The following is a 22,664-nucleotide window of genomic DNA, read 5'->3' on the forward strand; positions in this document are numbered from 1 at the left end:
CTCACTGGATGTTTTCCGCACCTTTCTCAGCAGACTCTAGAGACGATTGTTGTTGTTGTGGTGGTTGTTGTTGGTGTTGTTGTGGTTGTTGGTGTTGTTATTGTTGTGGTTGTTGGTGTTGTTGGTGTGGTTGTTGTTGTGGTTGTTGGTGGTGTTGTTGTTGTGGTTGTTGGTGTGGTTGTTGTTGTGGTGGTTGTTGTTGTTGGTGGTGCTGTTGTTGTTCAGGAGCGAGGAGGAGACGATGAGGAGCAGGAGCAGGCTCTCTGCAGTGATGTCATCAGGGCTGCCCACACCGCCATTTCAGAAATACTCACCCCATCTCCGTGGCGACAGGTCCAGTTGCCTACGCCCATTGTTTAGTGACAATCCACCCCCATGTTGGTCCGTCCTCCTTCCTGGCATTAAACCCTTACCCCACCCCCAGCCTGCCTTGGGATCCTACTGCCCCATAAACAGCACTTTAGATATGGATAAGGGCCTTTAGGTCAGGCATTTCCCAGCTGTACAAAATGCATTATATGTAAAGTCGTGCACTTATGGTTCACGAGTACTCTCAGAAACTACCGTTATACGGCAAAGATCCTTCTCCTCATTAACGTTTAGTATGCAGTTCAAGGTATATCACCAATGGGTCTGTCATAATCCTTAAATCTAGGAAATAATTCGCTTAATGCCTCTTCAGTGCCATTATATGTTGTACTATACATTTGTAAATGTACAATAAACAAATCAAACAGCCTATGTATTTGACACATTAAACATATTCCTTCAATTTCTATTATAAATGATGAAATAATAGCATGCTATGCCAGGGCGGTACTTTCCTCACATGAAAGTGTTGAGTCTGTTTCTCCTGCAGTTACTGCACCACTGTCTGTGATTGGTGAGTCACTGACAGAGCTCAGCTGCTTGCACAATACTGCCCCCCCCCACACCACACCACCACCCGCCTCAGGCACATTCACCCCGTCTCTTAAGGTGTGAGAACACAAACATGCGATTGGAATACCCGAATATGAACTGAACGTTCTCACCGTGATGCAACAATCACTCCGGGAAAGTCCTAGAACAGAGTTAGTTCTGGAAAATTCTACTCCTCCTCCTCCGCCTCCTCCTCCTCCTCCTCCTGTTAGATGGGAGACCTCCATGAGCAACAGCCACTCTGCCCTGACCCGAGAGGCCTCCCCATCATACCGAAAGCAGATGGCCACTGTCCCTAACACTCAAAACTCTCAAACGTGCGTCATTACAAAGGAGGTGGGGGGATTGTGCCCAGAGCAAGTCTCCGGAAGGAAATTCATTCTGTGTCAGAGAAGGAGAGGTAAAAAAGAGCAGGGCAGTAGGGAACAGAGGAGACTGCTAAAGCACACATTTTTGGAAGGCCACGAATGAGGACACCCGGGTTTCTCTCTCTCACACACACACACGCACACACACACTCACACACACACACTCACACACACACACACACTGCACACCAGGGCCTGAGCTGTAATCTGAGAAGCTCGCCGCACTCTCGTCCCTGGCCTTTCATACCATCTAAAGCTCTGTGTACTTTCATCCACTGTTGCAGAATAAAAATTTTATAAAAGCAAACAAAAATCGCAAAAGAAACAAAGTTTTTTTTGTGTGTGTGGAATGTGTGCAAACCACATTTATTTATTATTTGTTGTCATTGAAGTTGAGAGTTGGGTATGAAACACCAACTAACCATTCTGAACTACTGGTCAGGAAAGCACAACAGTTCACAGTTAATTGAATAACCAATTACCCAAAAGGTGTGAGCAGAAGGATGTATGCGATAACGTATTCATCTCCACGTAGAGCGTGTTACCGTCGTTTGGCACGCACACACGCTGTGAAGTGAGTAACATTAGCAGCTTGTGTGTGTCACTGTACTGTAACTGTCAGCCCCAAATAACTGCTGCGCCTCAGTTCAGGGCCTGTACCCCTACGGCACGTCGGAGTCGGAGTGCTGATCCAGGTCCAGGCTCGCCCGGTCCACATCCCGGCCTTTTTCCATTCCGGGCTGAAGAGCAGCACTGATCTCAGGTCAGCGCTCATAGCCCGAGATGTTTCAGTGAAGGGTTACAGAGGCCGTGACATCAGCACCGCAGGTTGTCCCTGTAGTTGAGCACATTCTGAGCTGAACTCGATCACCCCAGTGTTCGCTGTGGTTACATTACTGTGCACTGGAACATGCCGTCCCTGCATGACAGGAACAGCGAATGAAGAAACCCCAAAAACAGCCAAATCTCCAGCTCCAGCTCAGACAGACACCGGTACATGCTGGCACGCCCACCGAAAACACAACTCCACACAAATGACTGGGATTCCAGCATGTGATGTAAAAACAAACACAAATCTTTAATTAAATACTGCAAAATTCAGAAAAATTAAGCGAACTTTTTTTTTTGTTGTTTTCCATCCTTTCAAATTTCTATTGCATTTGAATAACATCCAGCTTTATAAAGCATTTTTTTATTTTTCTTTATCTCACTTCTGAAAATAAAGTGCATTTTTTTTTCTTTTATACTTATTTTTTAACTGTAGCACGCACAGCCCTCCCAACACCCCCTCCCCTCCCGGGAACACCTTACAGAGCTCCTCCAGTGTGAAGACTGCTCCCTCTCTAGTTACTGTAGACCGCCCCCTCTCTCTAGTTACTGCAGACCTTTCCCTCTCTCTAGTTACTGCAGACCTTTCCCTCTCTCTAGTTACTGCAGACCTTTCCCTCTCTCTAGTTACTGTAGACCTTTCCCTCCCTCTAGTTACTGTATTCTGTTCTCCCGCTCTAGTTACTGTAGACCTTTCCCTCCCTCTAGTTACTGTATTCTGTTCCCCCTCTCTAGTTACTGTAGACCTTTCCCTCTCTAGTTACTGTATTCTGTTCTCCCGCTCTAGTTACTGTAGACCTTTCCCTCCCTCTAGTTACTGTATTCTGTTCCCCCTCTCTAGTTACTGTAGACCTTTCCCTCTCTCTAGTTACTGTAGACCGCTCCCTCTCTAGTTACTGTATTCTGTTCCCCCTCTCTAGTTACTGTAGACCTTTCCCTCTCTCTAGTTACTGTAGTCTGCTCCCTCTCTCTAGTTACTGTAGACTGCCCCTCTCTCTAGTTACTGTATTCTGCTGCTCTGTCCGTGTTTGGCTCCTTCTCCTGGCCCTTGCTCATATTGCTCTGTTCTTGACCCCCAAAATGGTGGCCGAGGCCTATGTATTGTAGACACCTGCCTGAAGGACCCGATCAGGCCCTGCTGCTGAAATCCCATGTGCTTTAGAGAAGGGGAGTACGTGTACTTATGAGAATAACATAGGCTCACGCATCGAGCTCAGAGACTATTTTAGGGAAAGCTGACCCAGAGCACGGCTGCGTACTGCCTTTTCATGCCTTTAAAGGCCAGTTTATAATCCAGTTTACGCGCTATTGGCTCACACTCTGGGTGACTGGAGTGCGTCTCTGCCTTTTGCCACCACAGCCTACGGCAGGCGCCAACAGACCGCTGGTGAGCGTTGTGCGATTTGAGCCGAGCGTCGCTGGACTACGAAGCTGGCCTTCAGGCTCCGGTCGTCTGTAACGGCCGTGACCGACACTGCCAGTTAAGACGGGTCCCCTTCCCCGTGCGTCACCCGGCTCCACACCGTAGCCTCCCGTCGCCGTGACGCCCGTGCGAGTGCCCACAGGTAAAGCGATATTTCGCGATCCGTCACAGTAGACTCAAGGCCTGAATATCGAGCGACTGGACTGTGTGTATCCATTTACAGGTGTCTCGGGCGCGATGTCTCAGGCATACTCGCCCTGCCTGTGCTGTAGTGTGCTGTGGTAGGCCGGAGGCCGGGTGACAGGGAGCAGTTTCTCACAGAGCTGGGAGCTCTAACCCACAGATTAGCCATCGTTTCCCACATGTGCCATTATACCCATGGAGCGATGTGCGTGGCCTGGTCTGTGAAGGTAAATATTCAGCTGTACAGTGCGCATACAGCATATAGCCTTTGAGCTCTTTTGATTTTCCCCAGGACAATCTGGACAGAAGAGTCGGCCAAGAAAATAGACCATAAATTACAGGTAAGTTCTCATACAGGTCCCTGTCCGGCTTTTGCATGTCTCTGTAATTTGTGTGACTGAAAGAACAAGAGGGAAATGACTTCTGTGCAAGAACACACTGACCCTCCTCTGCCACCACGCGTGAATGCTCAAGACCCAAATCTTACTTTGGGGCTTCTAAGGGGCATCAGTTATTATGAGATAGGCTTAAAAAGCTTAGAAGGTGTGACATCACAAATTTGTGATTAGAATGTTCTTAACTGGTGATGTAACAATCACTACTGGTAACTGAAAGCCATAGAGTTCCAGAATACTGACTTAGAATTTTGACAGAAAACATTCCAAAAAACCACTCTGCAAAGGCTTAAATGCGTATGAGCAGTTGGGACCCACAAGAGGACTGGAGAACAGGTACATGTGTGTGCGCTAGCTCCAGGTGCTGGTAGAGAGAACCTTTTGACCCTGGTTACCGAGTGGGAATCTGAGTGGGCAGAAGAGGGCTGGTTTGCTGAAAATCAGGCCAAAACCTGATGCGAAACAAGCAGTGGGCTTTGAGCTCTGCAGCCTCAGTTTCCTTTACAAGAAGGCCATATAGTGTTTGAGCAGAGAAAGCAAAGCTAGCGGACTTCAGAGACCTCTCGCACTCTATCTCACACATCTTCAGAGACACACACCCACCCATCCACACACACACACACACACACACACACAGTGGCACCACTTAATCTGCAGTCTGTAAGCGCGAGTATCTGTGTTCCTGGGCGCGAGTAAACAGCAGTACGTCTGAAAGCAACACGTCCGTGTCTGTGGAGAATGCACGGTTTAGTGCCCTAGCTCAAGCATTGCAGTGCAAGGAAATAACTCCGAAAGGAACATTTTGAAAAGCACTTCTTGTCGCGTGGCGTATCCCTGTTCCCTCGTTCCCGTGTTTCCGGAAGCTGCCGCCAGCTCGCAGCGTTCGCGCCGGAGGGAGTGGCCCCCGGCAGAACGTCCAATCAGAGGCGGAGATGCAGCGGTCAGAAGCAAAGTCCACTTCCTCTTGGACTTGGCCGGAACGGGATGTCACTCCTGACGGCGGGCTGGTGTGTGTCGCGCTGTGATGATGCCCCCTTCTGGCAGACTGGGGCGAAAACCCGAGAGAGCCCCCCGGGAGGCACGCTCCAGCCCCTTCTCCACGTCCGTGTTGGAGCGCGTGTACGCTGGGCGGACAGCTCCTGGATGCAGGAGTCTAGTAAATATAGGAGCGGGTTGCCAACCAGGGGGAGGACGTTTGAGTCCTTCTCGAGGACAATGGAGGGGTACGACCACAACCCCCCCCCCCAAGCCAGCCACTGCAGTCATCAACCCCCCTCGCAGCATCAGGCATGTCCAATCAGCATGTTCTGAGGGTTCGACCTCGCTAATGTGGGCGGAGCCTTCTGTTCCCGCCAATGTAGGGGGGTGGGGGCATCGGAGATCCCGCCTCTATGACCCAATCACTTGGAGGGGGAGGTGGGGCTTCAATGCATTGAGAGCGTGTGGGATGGAGAAGGCTGGCCTTTGCGTGTCTCTCCTTAATACTTTATCCAATAGCAGCGCAGGTAGGCACATACACGTTTCAAAAAACACACCAGCCAGTCTAACACTTGCCGCTTTGAGTGACAGGCACTTGAACGCCTTTCTGTCCGGTTGCTGTGGGAACAGAGACAAGTTGACGCAGACAGGAAAATTTCAGCAACATACGTCAAGAGAGACTCCAGTCAAATATGAATAATAAATGGTAGAGCATTCAAGCCATTAAACAAAGCAGACAGCTGCGGGCAGCCAACTTCACATGGAAAAGTGTTTCGCTTGCACTTCCAGATAGCGTTACTTGAGTAATCTCGTGTGAGATATCCTTGCTCTTACAAGGTCAGATGAAACTTACCCAATCGGTACTTCTCTTTGGCTTCAGCCCGCTCCTTGGCGTCAAAGTACCAGACTGTGATAGCATAGCTGCAAGACACAGGAGAGAACACAGGGCGGTCAGTGTGCCAGGTATGATGTCACAAGAGGAATAGACACAGGAGGAAGTCAGGGGGCCTGACATTGGACTGCTGGGTATGGTGTCACAAAAGGGAGAGAACAGAGAGTGGGGTCAAAGAGCCTGTCATCTGACAGCCAAGTATGATGTCACAAGAAAATAGTGGGGGCCTGGGATTGGACTGACAACATCAAAGCACCTGAAGACTCACATACTCCATGTTGTTTTGTACACAGGAAAAACATGGAGAAGGGGTAGAATTAACTAATATAATATGGAATAGCAAATAATATGGAATTTGCTGCTTATTTATAGTGATAGATTTGGCAGTGTTTATGAACACATTTCCAAGCACAATTAGAATTTGAGTGAGAGTGCATCTACTGCAGCCAACAGCAAATCGACAGAGCTTTACTTTCTCACATTTAATATAGAAATGAGGGAACCTTTAGTCTTCCGCAGAGAGGAAGGGTTCTGTGCACGTTTGGCAGCACAATACGTTATACCATGGCTACTAACAAATCAGATTACAAGATTTAATACAGTATCATTTATTGACACTATTATGCTATTTATTATCAGCGATTTATTGTTGATATTATTACTATCATTGTTACGGTTGTTATTATTATGTTTGATTGCTATTAATGAACACTTCGGCAATGTGTATTTTAATATGTCATGTAATATAGATATGGCAGTAGGGGTTAACACTAGGGGACAGGGATAGATGTGGCAGTAGGGGTTAACACTAGTGGACAGGGATAGATGTGGCAGTAGGGGTTAACACTAGTGGACAGGGATAGATGTGGCAGTAGGGGTTAACACTAGTGGACAGGGATAGATGTGGCAGTAGGGGTTAACACTAGTGGACAGGGATAGATGTGGCAGTAGGGGTTAACACTAGGGGACAGGGATAGATGTGGCAGTAGGTGTTAACACTAGGGGACAGGGATAGATGTGGCAGTAGGGGTTAACACTAGGGGACAGGGATAGATGTGGCAGTAGGGGTTAACACTAGGGGACAGGGATAGATGTGGCAGTAGGGGTTAACACTAAGGGACAGGGATAGATGTGGCAGTAGGGGTTAACACTAAGGGACAGGGATAGATGTGGCAGTAGGGGTTAACACTAGGGGACTGGGATAGATGTGGCAGTAGGGGTTAACACTAGGGGACTGGGATAGATGTGGCAGTAGGGGTTAACACTAGTGGACAGGGATAGATGTGGCAGTAGGGGTTAACACTAGTGGACAGGGATAGATGTGGCAGTAGGGGTTAACACTAGGGGACAGGGATAGATGTGGCAGTAGGGGTTAACACTAGTGGACAGGGATAGATGTGGCAGTAGGGGTTAACACTAGGGGACAGGGATAGATGTGGCAGTAGGGGTTAACACTAGGGGACAGGGATAGATGTGGCAGTAGGGGTTAACACTAGGGGACAGGGATAGATGTGGCAGTAGGGGTTAACACTAGTGGCCAGGGATAGATGTGGCAGTAGGAGTTAACACTAGGGGACAGGGATAGATGTGACAGTAGGGGTTAACACTAGTGGACAGGGATAGATGTGGCATAGGGGTTAACAGTAGGGGACAGGGATATATGTGGCAGTAGGGGTTAACACTAGTGGACTGGGATAGATGTGGCAGTAGGGGTTAACACTAGGGGACAGGGATAGATGTGGCAGTAGGGGTTAACACTAGGGGACAGGGATAGATGTGGCAGTAGGGGTTAACACTAGGGGACAGGGATAGATGTGGCAGTAGGGGTTAACACTAGGGGACAGGGATAGATGTGGCAGTAGGGGTTAACACTAGGGGACAGGGATAGATGTGGCAGTAGGGGTTAACACTAGGGGACAGGGATAGATGTGGCAGTAGGGGTTAACACTAGGGGACAGGGATAGATGTGGCAGTAGGGGTTAACACTAGTGGACAGGGATAGATGTGGCAGTAGGGGTTAACACTAGGGGACAGGGATAGATGTGGCAGTAGGGGTAAACACTAGGGGACAGGGATAGATGTGGCAGTAGGGGTTAACACTATGGGACAGGGATAGATGTGGCAGTAGGGGTTAACACTAGGGGACAGGGATAGATGTGGCAGTAGGGGTTAACACTAGGGGACAGGGATAGATGTGGCAGAAGGGGGTTAAGGCGAGGCCAGCAGGGTTTGTTTATTCCGGTCTCCCCCCTGAAAGCGAGCGATTTAATTGGCAGCCTGCACTCAGGAAAGGCGTGCTTCCTGAACACCGCCCCGGCCCCCAGCTGTCAACCCCCACAACATTTCCCCTGTGTGTGTGTGTCTCTCCCGCCCTCCCCCTCTCTCTCCCTCTCTCTTTCTCTCAGTCTCTATCTTTCTCTGTCTCACTCTCTCTCCATCTCTTCCCCATATATTCACATATTCAATATAAAAAGGCTAACTTTGTGCAATCTCACAGCACAGTCAAGGGCCCCCCGTAGAGTTACATAAGGCAGAAAACAATGGAACAATCGGCATCGCTGTTGTTCTATTTGTTGTCACGGCCTTATCCATGAGTAATTGGTGGGGCCCCGCTCAGGTTCACGGTGATGACATCACGGTCGCATCTCTAGAGCAGAACGGTGAAGGTTTCAGGGCGGAGCCGTGGGGCACCCTGTGCCCGGCAGGGCAGGGTACACTCACCGTGTGGCGAAGGCAGGCTTCACCTCGTGGGGGTTCCGCCGGTCTGACCAGAAGATCAGCAGGCGGTCGAAGAGGGGCTCGATGTTGGCCACAACGTTTCGCCCCTCTGGGTATATCTGGAGCAGGCCTCCGTGAACCTGAACACACACACACACACACACACACACACAGTGTCTAGTTTCACAACTTTCAAACAGAGAACAGTGCTTACACAACACGTCCTTTCATTTTTATATTCGTAAGAAGTAAAAATGTGGGGAATTATAGTCGGCAGTGCGATTCAGTGAGAATTGAAGTGCTCATAAAAAGCCTATTCATGCTTTGAATCTTTTTTTTTTCAACAGCCTGCAATCTTATTTTTAACAGAGAAAGCTATATTATCAAAGTGAATGACTTTTCATTATTTTTACTGTTGTCACGTTAATGAGCCTGTCTCTGTACGGTGGCTCCAGCTCACAGGGAGGAGAGGGGCGGAGGCCTGGCGGAGCCGGCCTACCTTCACGTCCCAGTTCTTGTTCAGGTAGTAGATGCAGGTGATGCAGCGCCCGTCGCCGTTGGGGTTGTCCACATGCCGCACGTAGCCCGTCCCGTTGCCAGGGTAACACGCAACCATGGCCTGCGGGAGAAACCAGGTCAGATGCAGACAGCTCGCTCGACCCCCCCCCCCCCGGCTCTCCCCAACCCCCACCCACCCAGAATCCATACACCGGCACTGAGAGAGCAGCTCCGGGTTCAATGCCAGTTTGCCCGGCGAGACTGTGAGTGAAAACTGCCCGTTCTGGCTGCCCGTGTCATCGGGGTGCGCCTGGTCTGTGTGTGTGTGTTCAGAGCAGGGCTCTCGGCCCGTAGCGTAGTGGTTAAGGTAAATCACTGGAACACGCGAGGTCGGTGGTTCTAATCCCGGTGTAGCCACAATAAGATCCGCACAGCCGTTGGGCCCTTGAGCAAGGCCCTTAACCCTGCATTGCTCCAGGGGAGGATTGTCTCCTGCTAATCAACTGTACGTCGCTCTGGATAAGAGCGTCTGCCAAATGCCAGTAATGTAATGTAATGTAATGGCTCTCAGACTCCAGGCCTGGAGGGCCGCAGTCTCCATTGCTTTCTTACGTAGGCCTTGTGAACGAGGTGCGTCGGCTCTTTAGGCGATAAATGACTCAGCGTTTAAGCGCAGGAGCGCCCTCCTCCACCACTCTAGTGCACCAACCTCCCTACAAACCCCGGAGGCAGGGTGTGGGAATCTCTAATTCCTTATTCCTGGATATCGTCTTGCTGCCTTCACCGGTTTACCCCGTACACTGTGCTGAGAGGGCTGGTGTTTAAAAGGCAGGGGGAAGGTTTTCTGCTCACACGGTCTCCCTGCTCTAAAGCACTCACTGGCGCAGCCTTAACTGGGCCTCATCCTGCACCAGCCACGGCCCTTTAAACTAAAGGCCTCACAGACCAGATATGGAGGGTGGTGATGTCACGGTGACATCACCGGGGGGGGCGGGGAATGCAGTCTTGGAAGGAGTGACCTGCCAGGGGCAGTCTGAAATGGGACACCGTCCCTTTAAGCGGTGCTCAGGGTTATGGGAGCAAGGTTCCTGCATTCCCTGCAAGTGCTGTGTCATCAGCAGGAGGTGTGGCCCGTTCTTCCACCGCAGGGTTTAACCATCGCACTGCCGGGGGAGGGGCGTGTTTTTACCGCGACATCCCGCCGGGGCACGCTCACGCTCACATCTCACCTGTCACCTGCCACTGGCACTTGCATGCCGTTTGCATTCGGAGGCTAACCGCACGAGGCCGCCACGCACATTTGGCGAGCAGAAGCGCGCAGATGGCGGATGTACAGCTGACCCCAGTAAAGCACGGTCTACACTCCAGCATCCCCGCTGCTGTCAGCCCCAAACTCTGTTCATGCACACTCACTGCAACTGTGACATCAGCATTAGAATGTTCAGTTAAGAACATTCTTAGAATTAGAATGTTCAGTTAAGAACATTCTTAGAATTAGAATGTTCAGTTAAGCACATTCTTAGATTTAGAATGTTCAGTTAAGAACATTCTAAACACATCTTGTATCTAAAAGGGTTAAACCTGCTCTACACTTTCTTATGCCTTGACGTCAACGGAAGCAAAAAAGAGCCCAAAATTATAAATCATACACACACACACTGACCTTCTCAGTATAATGCAGCATATTAATAAGCGCAAGCGCGCACATCAGAAGGGCGAGTCTTTATTTGGAGCTGTGAGGAACAGGGTGCTCTCACTGCCGTTAGCACCCTGTCCCAGCGGCAGGATTTACAGCGTGGTGCTGCGTACTGAGCGCATGTGGCCTTCCTGCTGTGCGCCTGGCTTTTTAAAATTGCGCGAAGCCCCCCCTGCAGCCCCCCCGGCTGTGTGCCGGGCATGCCTGCTCTGTGGGGCGAGAGGGGCGCGAGGGAGCATGGGGGAGGGGGTGAGGAGTTTGAGCCACCAGGGGTCCCCCGTGTGAGGCCGGGGAGCAGCGATACGGTCAGGGCCTTATCAGGCCAAGGAGAGAGCGACTCGTCGTCTAAACAAACCCCCCCCACGGCGGTTATCTGAGCGCCCCTCTCCATTGGAGAGAGCGGCGAGGCCACGGTGCCCGCAGTACTGCTGATCCTGGGCTGGAGTGTGGCTGAGCAGCCCTGGCTAACCGCTAATGCTCAACCGTACCGCTACCGCTACACTACTGCCACCGCTGTGACTAGTGCAGTCATGGCATATCATGACATAACTATACATAACTATATGATGTCATTATTGCCTGCAGGCAATTCAGCAGTTAGCATAATGTAACATAAGACAACATAACGTAATGACGACATGAACAGGCCACTCAGCCAAACGATGTTAAATTAAACACACAGCAAGTTTCATTAACAGATGTATTATTTTATAAAATAGCAGTACAGGATTAAGGATGATGTGATCCAGGGTCGGGTCCGGATCAGCGCTAGGCTTGGCAGTCATTCTAAACCCAGCTAACCGGTGCCTCATCATGGTTCATCATGCCAATCACGCACTCAACGTACTGCACTCCGATTGGCTCCGACCAGTGACTCTGGCCAATTGGAACAGGAAGTGATGAGAATAAGACACTGGTCTGTTTAAAATCGCTTAGCGGTAATAGGACACTAAGGCCTCATATAAAGCGCTGCATTTAGGTCAGAGCGAAGACCTCCCCCCCTTTGGTCTGGGCCCACTGCCCTGCGACCCTCCCTCGGTGCCCAATTAAACTTTGACCGGCCCGCTGAACCTCAAAAGCACACAGCGGAACCGTTCTGTGGAACAGACCCCGTAGTCACTCCTGGCCTTATTCACACTTGTGAGTAGGAGGGTCAAAGTCATAGCTGTAATCTGGTCCTTGCCTTGGATTGATGGTGCTGACTGACTGAGTGACCGGGGCGTGGGGAAGGCCTGGGGAAGGCCTCTTGCAGGAGGGCGCATCGGGTGGGCATGGCTGCTCCTGTAACCTAATTCCGCATGGGACGCGGTACTGTGGAATGTGGGGAGATGGTAACATGCCGTGACAGCCAATCAGTGGGCTCACATCAAGGGTGGCCAACCCAACCCCCGCCCAGGCAGGGGGCAAGTGTGATGTCACAGCAGAGGGGGAGGGGCGTCAGAGAGAAGAATCCAGCGGCCCTTTGTGTCCCCCGAGGTGTGTTGGGGTTTCAGCGTAATAAACGCAGCACTTTCAGTTCACCACAACCTTTGGAAGCTGTTGACTGAAAAGGCACCCGGGGCCACTCTGTATCAGCAGCTGGCCTGGTAATTATCATGTAACATGCGTGCGTCACGTTACATTAAAACTGAACGAAGCTTGAATTAAATGGGATACTTTCTCTGAAGAAAGAGGCCCTGTCAATCAAGGTGATTGAGGCCTCCTGCGGGTAGCAGTTGGCGAAAATCCCAAATGGACACAACCTCTTACTTCCCACTGTCCTCTCCCTCTCCATTCCTCTCTCTAAACACAAATGGATGTGGTGTTTACAAGTGCTTAAATTGGCCACTCGCAGGTGTCATGTAAAATACAGAGGTTTTTACTGCCTGTAACCAATGCAGGGAAGATTTATAAATGCTTGGCACGTCCAAGCAACAACTGCCTGGATTTCATTTTCTAATAGAATAAACGTCCCTTAACGCTGGTAGTTTGTGCAGGCAACTGCAGATCTGTATAATGGTCCTTAATAAACCACAGTTAACTTTGCATAACAATGGGGCAGCCCTAGACTTCAGCCAAGACACCGATCCCAACAGACGGTAAAATAAAGTGAGTGGAGGCGATTAGGACTCGTGTGTCTACTCCCAAACCCGACAGAGGTGGAGACAGAGACAGACGGAGACAGACAGAGAGAGACAGAGACAGACGGAGACAGACAGAGAGAGACAGAGACAGACAGAGACAGACAGAGAGAGATAGAGAGAGACAGACAGGACAGAAACAGCCACCGGCCCCCTCGCTCTCCAAACACGCCGAACCAGGCCGACCGGCAGGGATCAGGCCACGCGATTGGATGGCCGGGCAACCTGCCACGTCCTGCGTCAACTTGCAAATTAGGGAGCGGAGTCAAGGCAAAACCCTGAACACACTGTTCTGGGGGGGGGGGGGGGGGTGACGGAGCAGTGAGCTAAGGCTAAACCAACACAGGAAGAGCCTGGCTGTGAGCCCCTCTGTGCCGCGTCCCCGGAGCACGGTTGAGTCAGCAGGTCCGGGAGGGGAGAGGAGAGGGGGGGCGGGGTGGTGGCTCAATCAATAACAGGGTCTCTGGCTTCCCCCGGAGGGGCCGTACGCGGGCGTGTAAACTCCTGTAGTGACGTAGCACCGCTGGGACGGAGCCGTGCTTTACGGCCCTGCCACCACTGTCACTCCGCCCCTCCCTAATCCTCCCTCCCTGTCACATAACTCACCGAACTCTCACTCTCCATCTCCCTCGCTCTAATCGCCCGTCAATCACCTCTTTCCCTCTTCTTTTATTCCTGCTGCCTGTCCTTCTCTACCGTCCCTCCATCTCCTCTCCTCCGTCACCTCCTCTGACACTATAGGGTGTGGATCAGGGGCTCAGAGAGACAGGTCTAACCCCTCAGTAGGGTGTGGATCTAGGGCTCAGAGACACAGGTCTAACCCCTCAGTAGGGTGTGGATCTGGGGCTCAGAGAGACAGGTCTAACCCCTCAGTCCCTCCGTAGGGTGTGGATCTGGGGCTCAGAGAGACAGGTCTAACCCCTCAGTAGGGTGTGGATCTGGGGCTCAGAGACACAGGTCTAACCCCTCAGTAAGGTGTGGATCTGGGGCTCAGAGACACAGGTCTAACCCCTCAGTAGGGTGTGGATCTGGGGCTCAGAGACACAGGTCTAACCCCTCAGTAGGGTGTGGATCTGGGGCTCAGAGACACAGGTCTAACCCCTCAGTAGGGTGTGGATCTGGGGCTCAGAGACACAGGTCTAACCCCTCAGTAGGGTGTGGATCTGGGGTTCAGAGAGACAGGTCTAACCCCTCAGTAGGATGTAGATCTAGGGCTCAGAGAGACAGTTGATCCATCTGGATGAGTCACACCTCCACTACTGATCTAGTTAGCTGAGTCACGCATGCTGGCACAACACTGTGAAGTCAGCTGATCTCGAATGCACCAATCACACCTGCTCCCTGCCCACACAACCTGCGCGTGTCACAGGGCCTGTGCCAGGTGCAGCCCTCTCTGCATTGCTGCTGGTAATTACAAAGGTCAAACCTCCTACTGCACCGGCAGATCATCGATTAGCATTAGCACACCTGAACGTACCGTCCCGAACCAAACGCTACCAAATGTGCTTTAGTCACTGAGAGGCAGGATTGAATATATTGTGCTGTGCATCACAGACTGTCGGGAGAAATGGGAGGAGAGTGAGTGCATGAGTATTGGGGTGAGAGTGTGTGTGTGTGTGTGTGTGTGTGTTTGTAAGTTTGTGAGTGGGCGAGGTGTGGGTGGTGTATCTGTGTGTGCGCGTTTGTGTGTATGTGCAGTTTGGGTGTGGGTGTGCGTGTGTGTGAGTGTGTATGTGTGTGTGTGTGTTTACGTTCGTACACAGAGGCGAGGCAAAGCGCACGTGTGGAAAGTGGGTCACGCGGGCTGGAGTGTTTATCTCTGCGCGTGGCGATAAAGGCTCTTCAGCGGTGTGTGAGTGAGCTGCACAGGTGTGAGAGGGGTGCTCTGGGAGCGAGGTGACGGGCTAAACGGGCGCGGGGTTAGCCTGCGGGGTGCTTAGCGCGGACGGCTTGGGCCAGGAGGCCACACCGCGGAGAGACAGCTGTAAAACGAGCCATTAAAGGCGGTTTATGGAGCAGAAATGAGTAACTGCGCCCCGGACTGAGTTTTACCTGGAGAGCCCGGCTGCTTCTGCCTCATGCGGTCGTCACAGCCGAAAGCTAAACGCAGCCGCATCAAGCCACTCGCGTACCCTCATTCAATCAAAGCTTCATTTACTTTCAGAATTTTGAGAGCCATTTCCGTCGACCCAACGTCTCCTTGATAACGAAGAAACAGTTTCAGTGTGAGAAACGCTTCCACCACAAAACGCAAACCCTTCCAGGTAATTTCACTGTGATGTGAAAACAAGGCTTCTGTTCTGTTTGTAGACTCCAGATGTGGCATCTGTCACAACGATGTTACATAGCCTGAAGCCTGTCCACTACAAGTGCAACAACTTTATTTGTGTTTTTAGTCTGTTTTTCAGTAATCAAAATTACCTTTTTTTTGTTATGAAACATATAAAACATAAAAATATATATGAACATATAAAGAACCAAATAAAACAAATACCGTGTTATTAAGCTTAATGTTATTCAGTTGAGAATGAAGTCTCTTTAGAAAAAGTTCTACAAGAGAATTTGGTATAATTAATTTGTACCTGGCTTTTTACAATTTAACCAATCAGCAGTGTGACTGTCTAGTGAGCTGCCAATCAGAAGTGAAGTTGAAATGCAACATCCATACAGACCAGGCACGCCATGGCAGCCATCCAGCAATTGTGAAGTGTCATTCAGAAATGATGTATTTTACATTAAAAATGAAATTGTATTCTTTAACAATACCATTTATATATATATATATACATATAATTTAGAATAATATAAAATATATACATTAAAAAAAAATTTTTTTAATTGGCTTAACACTTTAAATGCAAAAAAGCGATTGCACAGGCTCAGTAGCCCAAAAGCTTGGTCACATGTTGGGCGATGTTTGTCTCCTCTCCGCCATTTTGATTGTACCCATAACCCACACAGCTCTGTTCAGTCTGTGCCATCAGCTCTGACAGGAAGTCACCCTCCCACACCCAGCACCCCGCTGCGGGGTTCAGAGCCAGGCGGGCTCCCGGCTCCCAGTCCAGCCGCCTCTGTCATTCTCAAAGGGGGGGATTAACAGGGATATCAAGCGGCCCATCATCCTCCACCCCCCGGTGCCTGTCCACCGGCACAGGCAGGGAGGGGAGGGGGTGCAAACGCAGACCTTGATCCCACAAACACCTCACAAACAGAAAGCCCCGGTGACTCACAGCCCCGTGACGAGGGGCGGGACGTTTTTCCTGGAAACCATTACCAATCGACGTGACTTTGCATTTGCTAAAAGTGGTGTTTTTTTTTTTTTTTTTTTATGCGTGTGTTTTCAAGCCAGAGGGTGGGGGAGCGAGGGCTCGATGTGTTGGCTATAAACGCTTCCCGTTGCCATGCCAATTTCTTTTTTAAGATGCCAAAAAAAAAAAGAAAGGAAAAAAAGATTTACAATTGAATTATTTTCCAAAACATGCAAGGGTCTGCTGTCGAGCACTTGTGTACTGGAGTAAATGGTCTCTTCCCTAAGCTGCAGTTTAGCGTCTCTCCTCCCCATCCACCACTCCGGCTCAATAAGGTTCCTCAGGTTAGGAGAATGGATGACTTGCGAGTGCCAGAGCGTCTATCCAAGGCCCTGAGCCAGAGACACTGAGTCTGTTGCCATTTTTAGCCAACTCCCGGCGCAGTTCCCTGTTGTTTTCACCTGCTAGATGTTCTCAAACAGCACTTGAGTCTTGGTGCAGTTCGTACAGTACCTGGTGAAACTGAACTCAGAGAGCCGTGCCACCAGGCCTCAAGCGCTTCAGCTGTGCGACACATTAGCAACGAGAGGCTTTTGCCTCGATATGAATTTTCTCTTTATTTAAATGTACCAACAAGTATTTGAGTACTGGTCCCAACTGAATTAGTAATATTTGCTAAAGTGAAAATTCAGTCCTGTCCATAATGAAGATTCTCTGGTTCTGAAGTCCCTGTAGGAGAGGTCTCTAAGGACAGGCCCTGCAGACAGAGTGATTACTGATGGTGTTCTGTGTGCCTGCATCTGGCAGTACGCTCTCTCTCCCTCACTCCATCACTCTCTGTCTCCCTCCCTCCATCTCTCTCTCTCTCTCTCTCTCTCTCTCTCTCTCTCTCTCCGTCTCTCCAGGACGATCCCAGCATCTTGCCACGGGAGACACGTTAATAAATACACACGACCGTAACACGTCCGTCTGCCTACTCACCGGCGCCTGGCTTCTCAGGAGACCTGCCCCTCGTTGTATGCGCGAGACGGACCGCGTTAGTACATGTGTGTGTGTGTGTGTGTGGGCGTCCAGCAGTCTGGCACATCACTCCTGTAAAACCTGCAGGTCCAGCCGTGGTTTTCTCACCGCGTACGCCGGGCCCTGAGCAGGGCTGCGCGCAGTGGAGCACTGGAGTAACGCATCGCGTAAGCTCCGGGGAGCTGCGGTGGCTAAAGTTGCAGGACTGGCACATCGGGATGCATTCGCACTGCAACGCTCTGAGAGTCCTTGTTGCCAGGGAAACCGGGGCGAAATATTTTGGCAGACAAGCGAGCGGAGAGCCGATAAGACACTGCGGAGGGGGGGGAGGGAAAGAGGTAGAGAGGGAGGGAAGGAGGGGGGAGAGACGCTGAGGAGGTTATATGAGGCTGAGAGAAGGATGGGGGGGGGGGGCGGGGGGGTTGTGAGGTGGCCTGGTGATTTTTGGGGCCCACCCCGATGTCGTACACCGCCCTGCGCCCCCCCCCCCCCCCGCCTTCATTCCGTGCTCTGGAATCTAGCCACTCTTCCACTTTCCCTTGCCCCAAAACCACTCCTACCATGGTCCCCGCACCCCCTCCCCCTCCAGCACAAATGCACATATCCTGGGGGAAAACCATAATGTCATGTTCCCCAACTCCTCCCCCCAGGCCGGAACACTATGCCATCCTTACGCTTCTTTTGACCTCCCTCGATACATCTGGGACCCAGTGAAATACAGTTGGGTTCGAGTTCACTAGCCAGCCACACGGGAGCACAACACTTAGCATTACTTTCTAAGCTAGCTTGTTAGCTACTTGGCCATCTAGCCATTAGCTGCAAGTCTGTTTAGCCAACTTTATATTGGTAACATTAGCAGGCTGGCTAGCTTACTAGCTGACTGAACTGGACACAGCTGGACGCTCCTCACTGACCGTGAGTTACTTGTACAACAAGAGTGAGAAGTGAGACGGACGACCCTCAGGAAAAGGCTCACAGCACGGGACTCTCCACAAGACATGAAACAACAGCTCGGGGGGCCAACGAAGTTCCTTTCTGGAGAAACTTCAGAAGGTTAACTCGCAGCGGACTGCCGCTGCACTGTCGCGGAGACACGTCTCAGTTTTCGCATACGAGCGCGAAAAAAAAAAGGAACTCGCACAATCAAAGGAAGCCTCGGACACACGGGGAGGCGCGCCTGGGCCGGGCCCAGGACTGTAAACAGATTCGGGAGAGACAGCCACCCCTGGCTGTAATTAATGACACCCTGGGTTCTTATTAGGCCTTTTCCCTCCGAACGGCCTTTGTTTGACCCCCGTGATCCCAGCGTCCGGCACTGTATGTTCGGCGCTGTGATCCCGGCAGGGCACGTTAAAGGGCGGGCGCGTACCATGACGCAGGTCGGAGCGGAGGGGAGGAGCTGTGAATGCAAACGTGGTCGGTTTGAATCACCAGAATCAAATAATCAAGGCAGGCCTAACAGAAACAGGAGCGACCACTCATTTTAACTTCCTTTTTGACGGGTACGGAACTGACACATTCATTCAATGTCTTCAGCTGCAGCCTTGTTTTGCTTTAAAAAAAAAAATCATTACATTTTATGTTCATTTAGGCCTGGATGACACAGTCCGGCACTAAATGAAGACTTAGAACTAGAGCAGCAGCGTGAAATGTCGTGACCAACACAAACACGTGCTCACCCTCACATATACAACTGACAGGACTAGCAGTAAGAATGCACTGTTTGTGTGCGGGTGAGAGATTGAGATAGTAAACGCAGTCTTCAAAGCCAAGGAAACCCTGATCCACAGGGCAGATACTGTGGATGTGGAAGGAAAGGTCGGGACTCTCTGTAGGTGGTTGGGGAACACGTATGAATTTAAGATTAAAACTGCACCCGAACTCTGAACCTGTGAACCCAAATTCACCTTCAGGCTTCGACAAAATTTCCCTTGTCCCATAGCGTGTGACGAGGACCAGAAATCATACAACAACAGCCCTTTTTGGCTTACCCGCCCCAGCACTGTGAAGGAACTTGTGAAACAGCAGCACCTCAGCTGCAGCAGCAGCCCTGTATTAAAATCACCTGACCCTGAAGACCTCTACCATCTGGGCGCTTAACCTGAGTGCAAATCACCCGCAAGCTGAAGGGGTCGGGTTTTACAATAGCCCCCACCCCACACCGCCACCAGGGGGCACCCTCCGGCTGAAACCCCACTGCCCTGCACCCTGCCCTGGCCCCCGGCCCCCGCCCAAGTCCCCCGGCCGCCTCACCTTGGTGCGGCCGTTGATGACGCAGTCTCCCAGGTGGCCGTTCATGCTGCTGTACATGACGGCCTCGTCGATGTGCGCCATCAGCGTGGCGATGCCCTCGCAGCCCGGCTCCCGGCCCTCCACCCAGGCGATGCGGTCGCCGCGGATGTTCTGCGACGGGATGCTCTGGCTGACCAGCTGGCCGTCGCGGAACTTGCCGCTCTGGTTGAGCGTCTCCACCTCGCCCAGCACGCGCTCCCCGAGACGCGGGCCCAGGAAGCCGTCCTTCAGGCAGATGCCGTAGTACTTCATGCAGGGCACGATGTACTGCTGGGCGAAGAGCTCCGCCGACCAGTCGGCCGTCGCCGGCGGGATGGGCGGGGCCTCCGCCGGCGACGGGCGCGTCTTCTGTCCCGGCGGGGCGAGGTCCGGCGGGGGCCTTAAGTCGCCCGCTTTTTGGTCGCCGTGGTAAAGCCTGTGGCTGTCGGGCGGCAGGCCGCCGAGGTATCCGTTGTCGTCGACGACGGCGGACAGGGACGGCGGCTCCTTCGCTCGGCGCTGGTCCTCCTCCACCCGTCGCCGCTTGCAGTCCAGGAGCGGCGGCTCCCCGGGTCTGTGCAGCGCCCCGTTGACGGTCCCCGACCCCACCGCCGCCAGCAGATCCGAGTCCTCGCTCTCCCTGCCTCTCCGTCGCTGGCTCTGCGTCTGCCTGAAACACAGCTCTGCCTTGCCTCTCTTCGTCAAGGGCTCAAACGAGTCGCGCAGGAGACTGTCCCCATTCTCCCGCGCGCTGCTCAGGGGTTGTGTGAGGCCACTCGGCATCTCCGTCACTCCGTTCACAAAGCCGTTAGGCGTCTGCGCCAAACCACCATGGCAGCTGCCTTTGGCGGTCGCGGCAGGGGAGACGATACCGCTGTGGTAAAGTGGTAGACCCGTCTTCACCTGTTTCTTAATAACTGCTAATCCAGGGCCGGTCGTTTTAGAGGCCAGGTCGACAAGCAGCTCCGCCGCCGTGGCGGTTCCCCCCGGCGCATTCAATCCCATGCTCTGTCGGAGCTGCGCATCAGCACCGCGGACAAGGAGGTCTCTGTCACCGTTTCTCTGCTGCGACGAACAGCGGCTCTCTGATCCGTGCGAAGAGCTTTTGTTCATAAGGTCCGTATATTCAAAGCTCTCCATTTCATCTCGTCCAGTGTTAGATGCGCACGTAGCTCACGTCCTCTCCCCATTTTCTGCTAAATCCTCTTTTGAAATGCGAGAGTGCAGCACGACTGGCAGCGCAACGAGAGGAGAGTGGCGCTACAGTACGAGAAAGTTTCATATTAAAAAGACTTCTCTTGGTCTTTCTGTCAAGCTATGCCTCTCTTTAAAAAGACACACCTTTGCTCCTTTTTGTTTTCTTCTCGTTTTGTGGATTTGAATATGTCTATAAGATATAAAATGAAAGAATTAAGCGCTAGCATTCGCATGTGCAAACAGTAGCTAGATAGCTCAGTCTAAGCTAAATAAATTCAGAGCTGTTGATTATTAGCTAGCATTTGGATCCGATACTGAAAGGTAAATTACCCTATTTCGTGTAACTTAAGTCGACTATTCAAAATATACGAAAATGTTGGCGGTAGATAAGGTTAAATGAGATGGCGCGATGCTAAAACAAAGCTGCAGTTAAAGTATTCTTGTTCAATGACTAATGACAATATTTACAGAATAACGAGGAGAATTTCTGGTGGAAATTGTTTTCACCCGATTTAAAAGGCGAGCCCGGAAAAAAGCGATATGTAGGCTAACGTCATCTACTTTACAGACAATCTGTCAGTTTCGTAGTTTCATAGCGTTAGTCTACGTGACAGTCAAGCCTGTGTCAGTTTTCTGTGTAGGTAACAGTTAGCCTAGACTGGCGTTATTTATTTTTGCTCAAATAAATGTAGATGTAAATGTAGCTACCTTTCATGTTTCAAAAGTTGACGCTTTAATGAAGAATTATACGTTTTTTGTATTAAACACTTGGTACGACACAAAACAGATGAACTGTTATTAACGTTACTCGTAGCCTGCTATATTTTTAGATCATTGTAAGCTAGCTAGACAAACGTTACGTGAATTGTAAACATAAGCCGTTATGCTTGCTCATTCGGTAAGGAGAGTAATTCCCATATAGCTTATAACTAACGGAAAATGTCACTTAAAGGGTAAGTGAACACGTCAGGTTTGCGCTTTCATTAGGTATATAATCTACATAAATAACTTTTACTTTATGGAATAGCTGCGTTACATTCCCCGCGCGCCCGTTTTCTTTCCACTATTTGAGCCCGACTAGCCGACCGACCCAACACGTTCCTAACGTGTACGTGTGTTGTCTATTTAAAAATCGTAAAGGAAACGTGTTACTTACTCACTTTGGAGAACATTGTGTTTAGAGTCACGTTCTTACACTTCCATATATTTCCCAGTAAATGCACAAATGTATACAAGCAAATGTAAGTTACTGCTTACCTCTGTGACAGGGAACAAGCCTACAGTACGTGACCGGCTGCGTGTAGATACGATTTCCGGGATAGTCTTGCACATATCTTATCTGCTCTCCCTTTGTATTGAAATGATTCTAGTTTCACGAATGACTAGCTATGTCTTATACTATTTACACCGTCAGATAGACATCCGACGAGGACAATTACACCCCGTGTCGGTCGCTAAAACCAGCTCGGTTTGCCTCGAGTGCCTTCACTTGCGTCTCGCCCTATCGTCCCTCTCTCCCTCTCCATGAGCGCCTCTGTCAATTACACGTGCACACACGCATCACGTGACGCGTGTGACTCGCTCCAAAAACAAAATGTAAAAAAAAAGAAAGAAAGAAAAATTACATCCTTGCCAAAATATCGGAGGTGGATGGTTAGTGTTGCTTGGTGAGGTATTTTCCTAATTTAATTCGCCCATCAGATGGAGATGCCACCAGGTGAGAAACTCGAAGGCATTGCCTCAGATTTACTTGCTTCAGGGATAATTAATTCACTTTCTGAGGTCTTTTGACAACAACTGAGTTTTAGTATCCCTTTTCAAATGGCCTTGTCAGTTTTTTTGTGTGATGACGTCTAATTTATATTTACAGAAGTCTATGCCGACCAGTCACCCAGCTATACAATGGGC

General features: G+C 50.8%; 1 protein-coding gene across 4 annotated transcripts; it reads right to left on the reverse strand.

The window, feature by feature from the left end:
- Positions 1-2,328: 2,328 nt before the first annotated feature.
- Positions 2,329-22,289, reverse strand: egln2 (egl-9 family hypoxia-inducible factor 2). Of its 4 annotated transcripts, none has more exons than XR_009704623.1 (7): positions 22,014-22,289; positions 19,542-20,946; positions 9,206-9,325; positions 8,710-8,846; positions 5,950-6,017; positions 2,916-5,714; positions 2,329-2,728 (listed from the first exon to the last, which is right to left on the reverse strand). XR_009704623.1 is itself a non-coding variant. In XM_061216954.1 (6 exons), the coding sequence occupies exons 2-6, from the start codon at positions 20,697-20,699 to the stop codon at positions 5,662-5,664; spliced, it is 1,536 nt and encodes a 511-aa protein (XP_061072938.1). In that variant the 5' UTR covers positions 20,700-20,819; positions 22,014-22,289; the 3' UTR covers positions 2,329-5,661. The 4 variants fall into 4 exon arrangements, 2 of the variants coding, with proteins under 2 accessions (XP_061072938.1, XP_061072936.1); XR_009704622.1 differs by having other exon boundaries at positions 2,329-2,809; XM_061216954.1 differs by having other exon boundaries at positions 2,329-5,714; positions 19,542-20,819.
- Positions 22,290-22,664: the final 375 nt, after the last annotated feature.

This window comes from Conger conger, chromosome 13, assembly GCF_963514075.1.
Source record: "Conger conger chromosome 13, fConCon1.1, whole genome shotgun sequence".
NCBI classification, from domain to species: domain Eukaryota; kingdom Metazoa; phylum Chordata; class Actinopteri; order Anguilliformes; family Congridae; genus Conger; species Conger conger.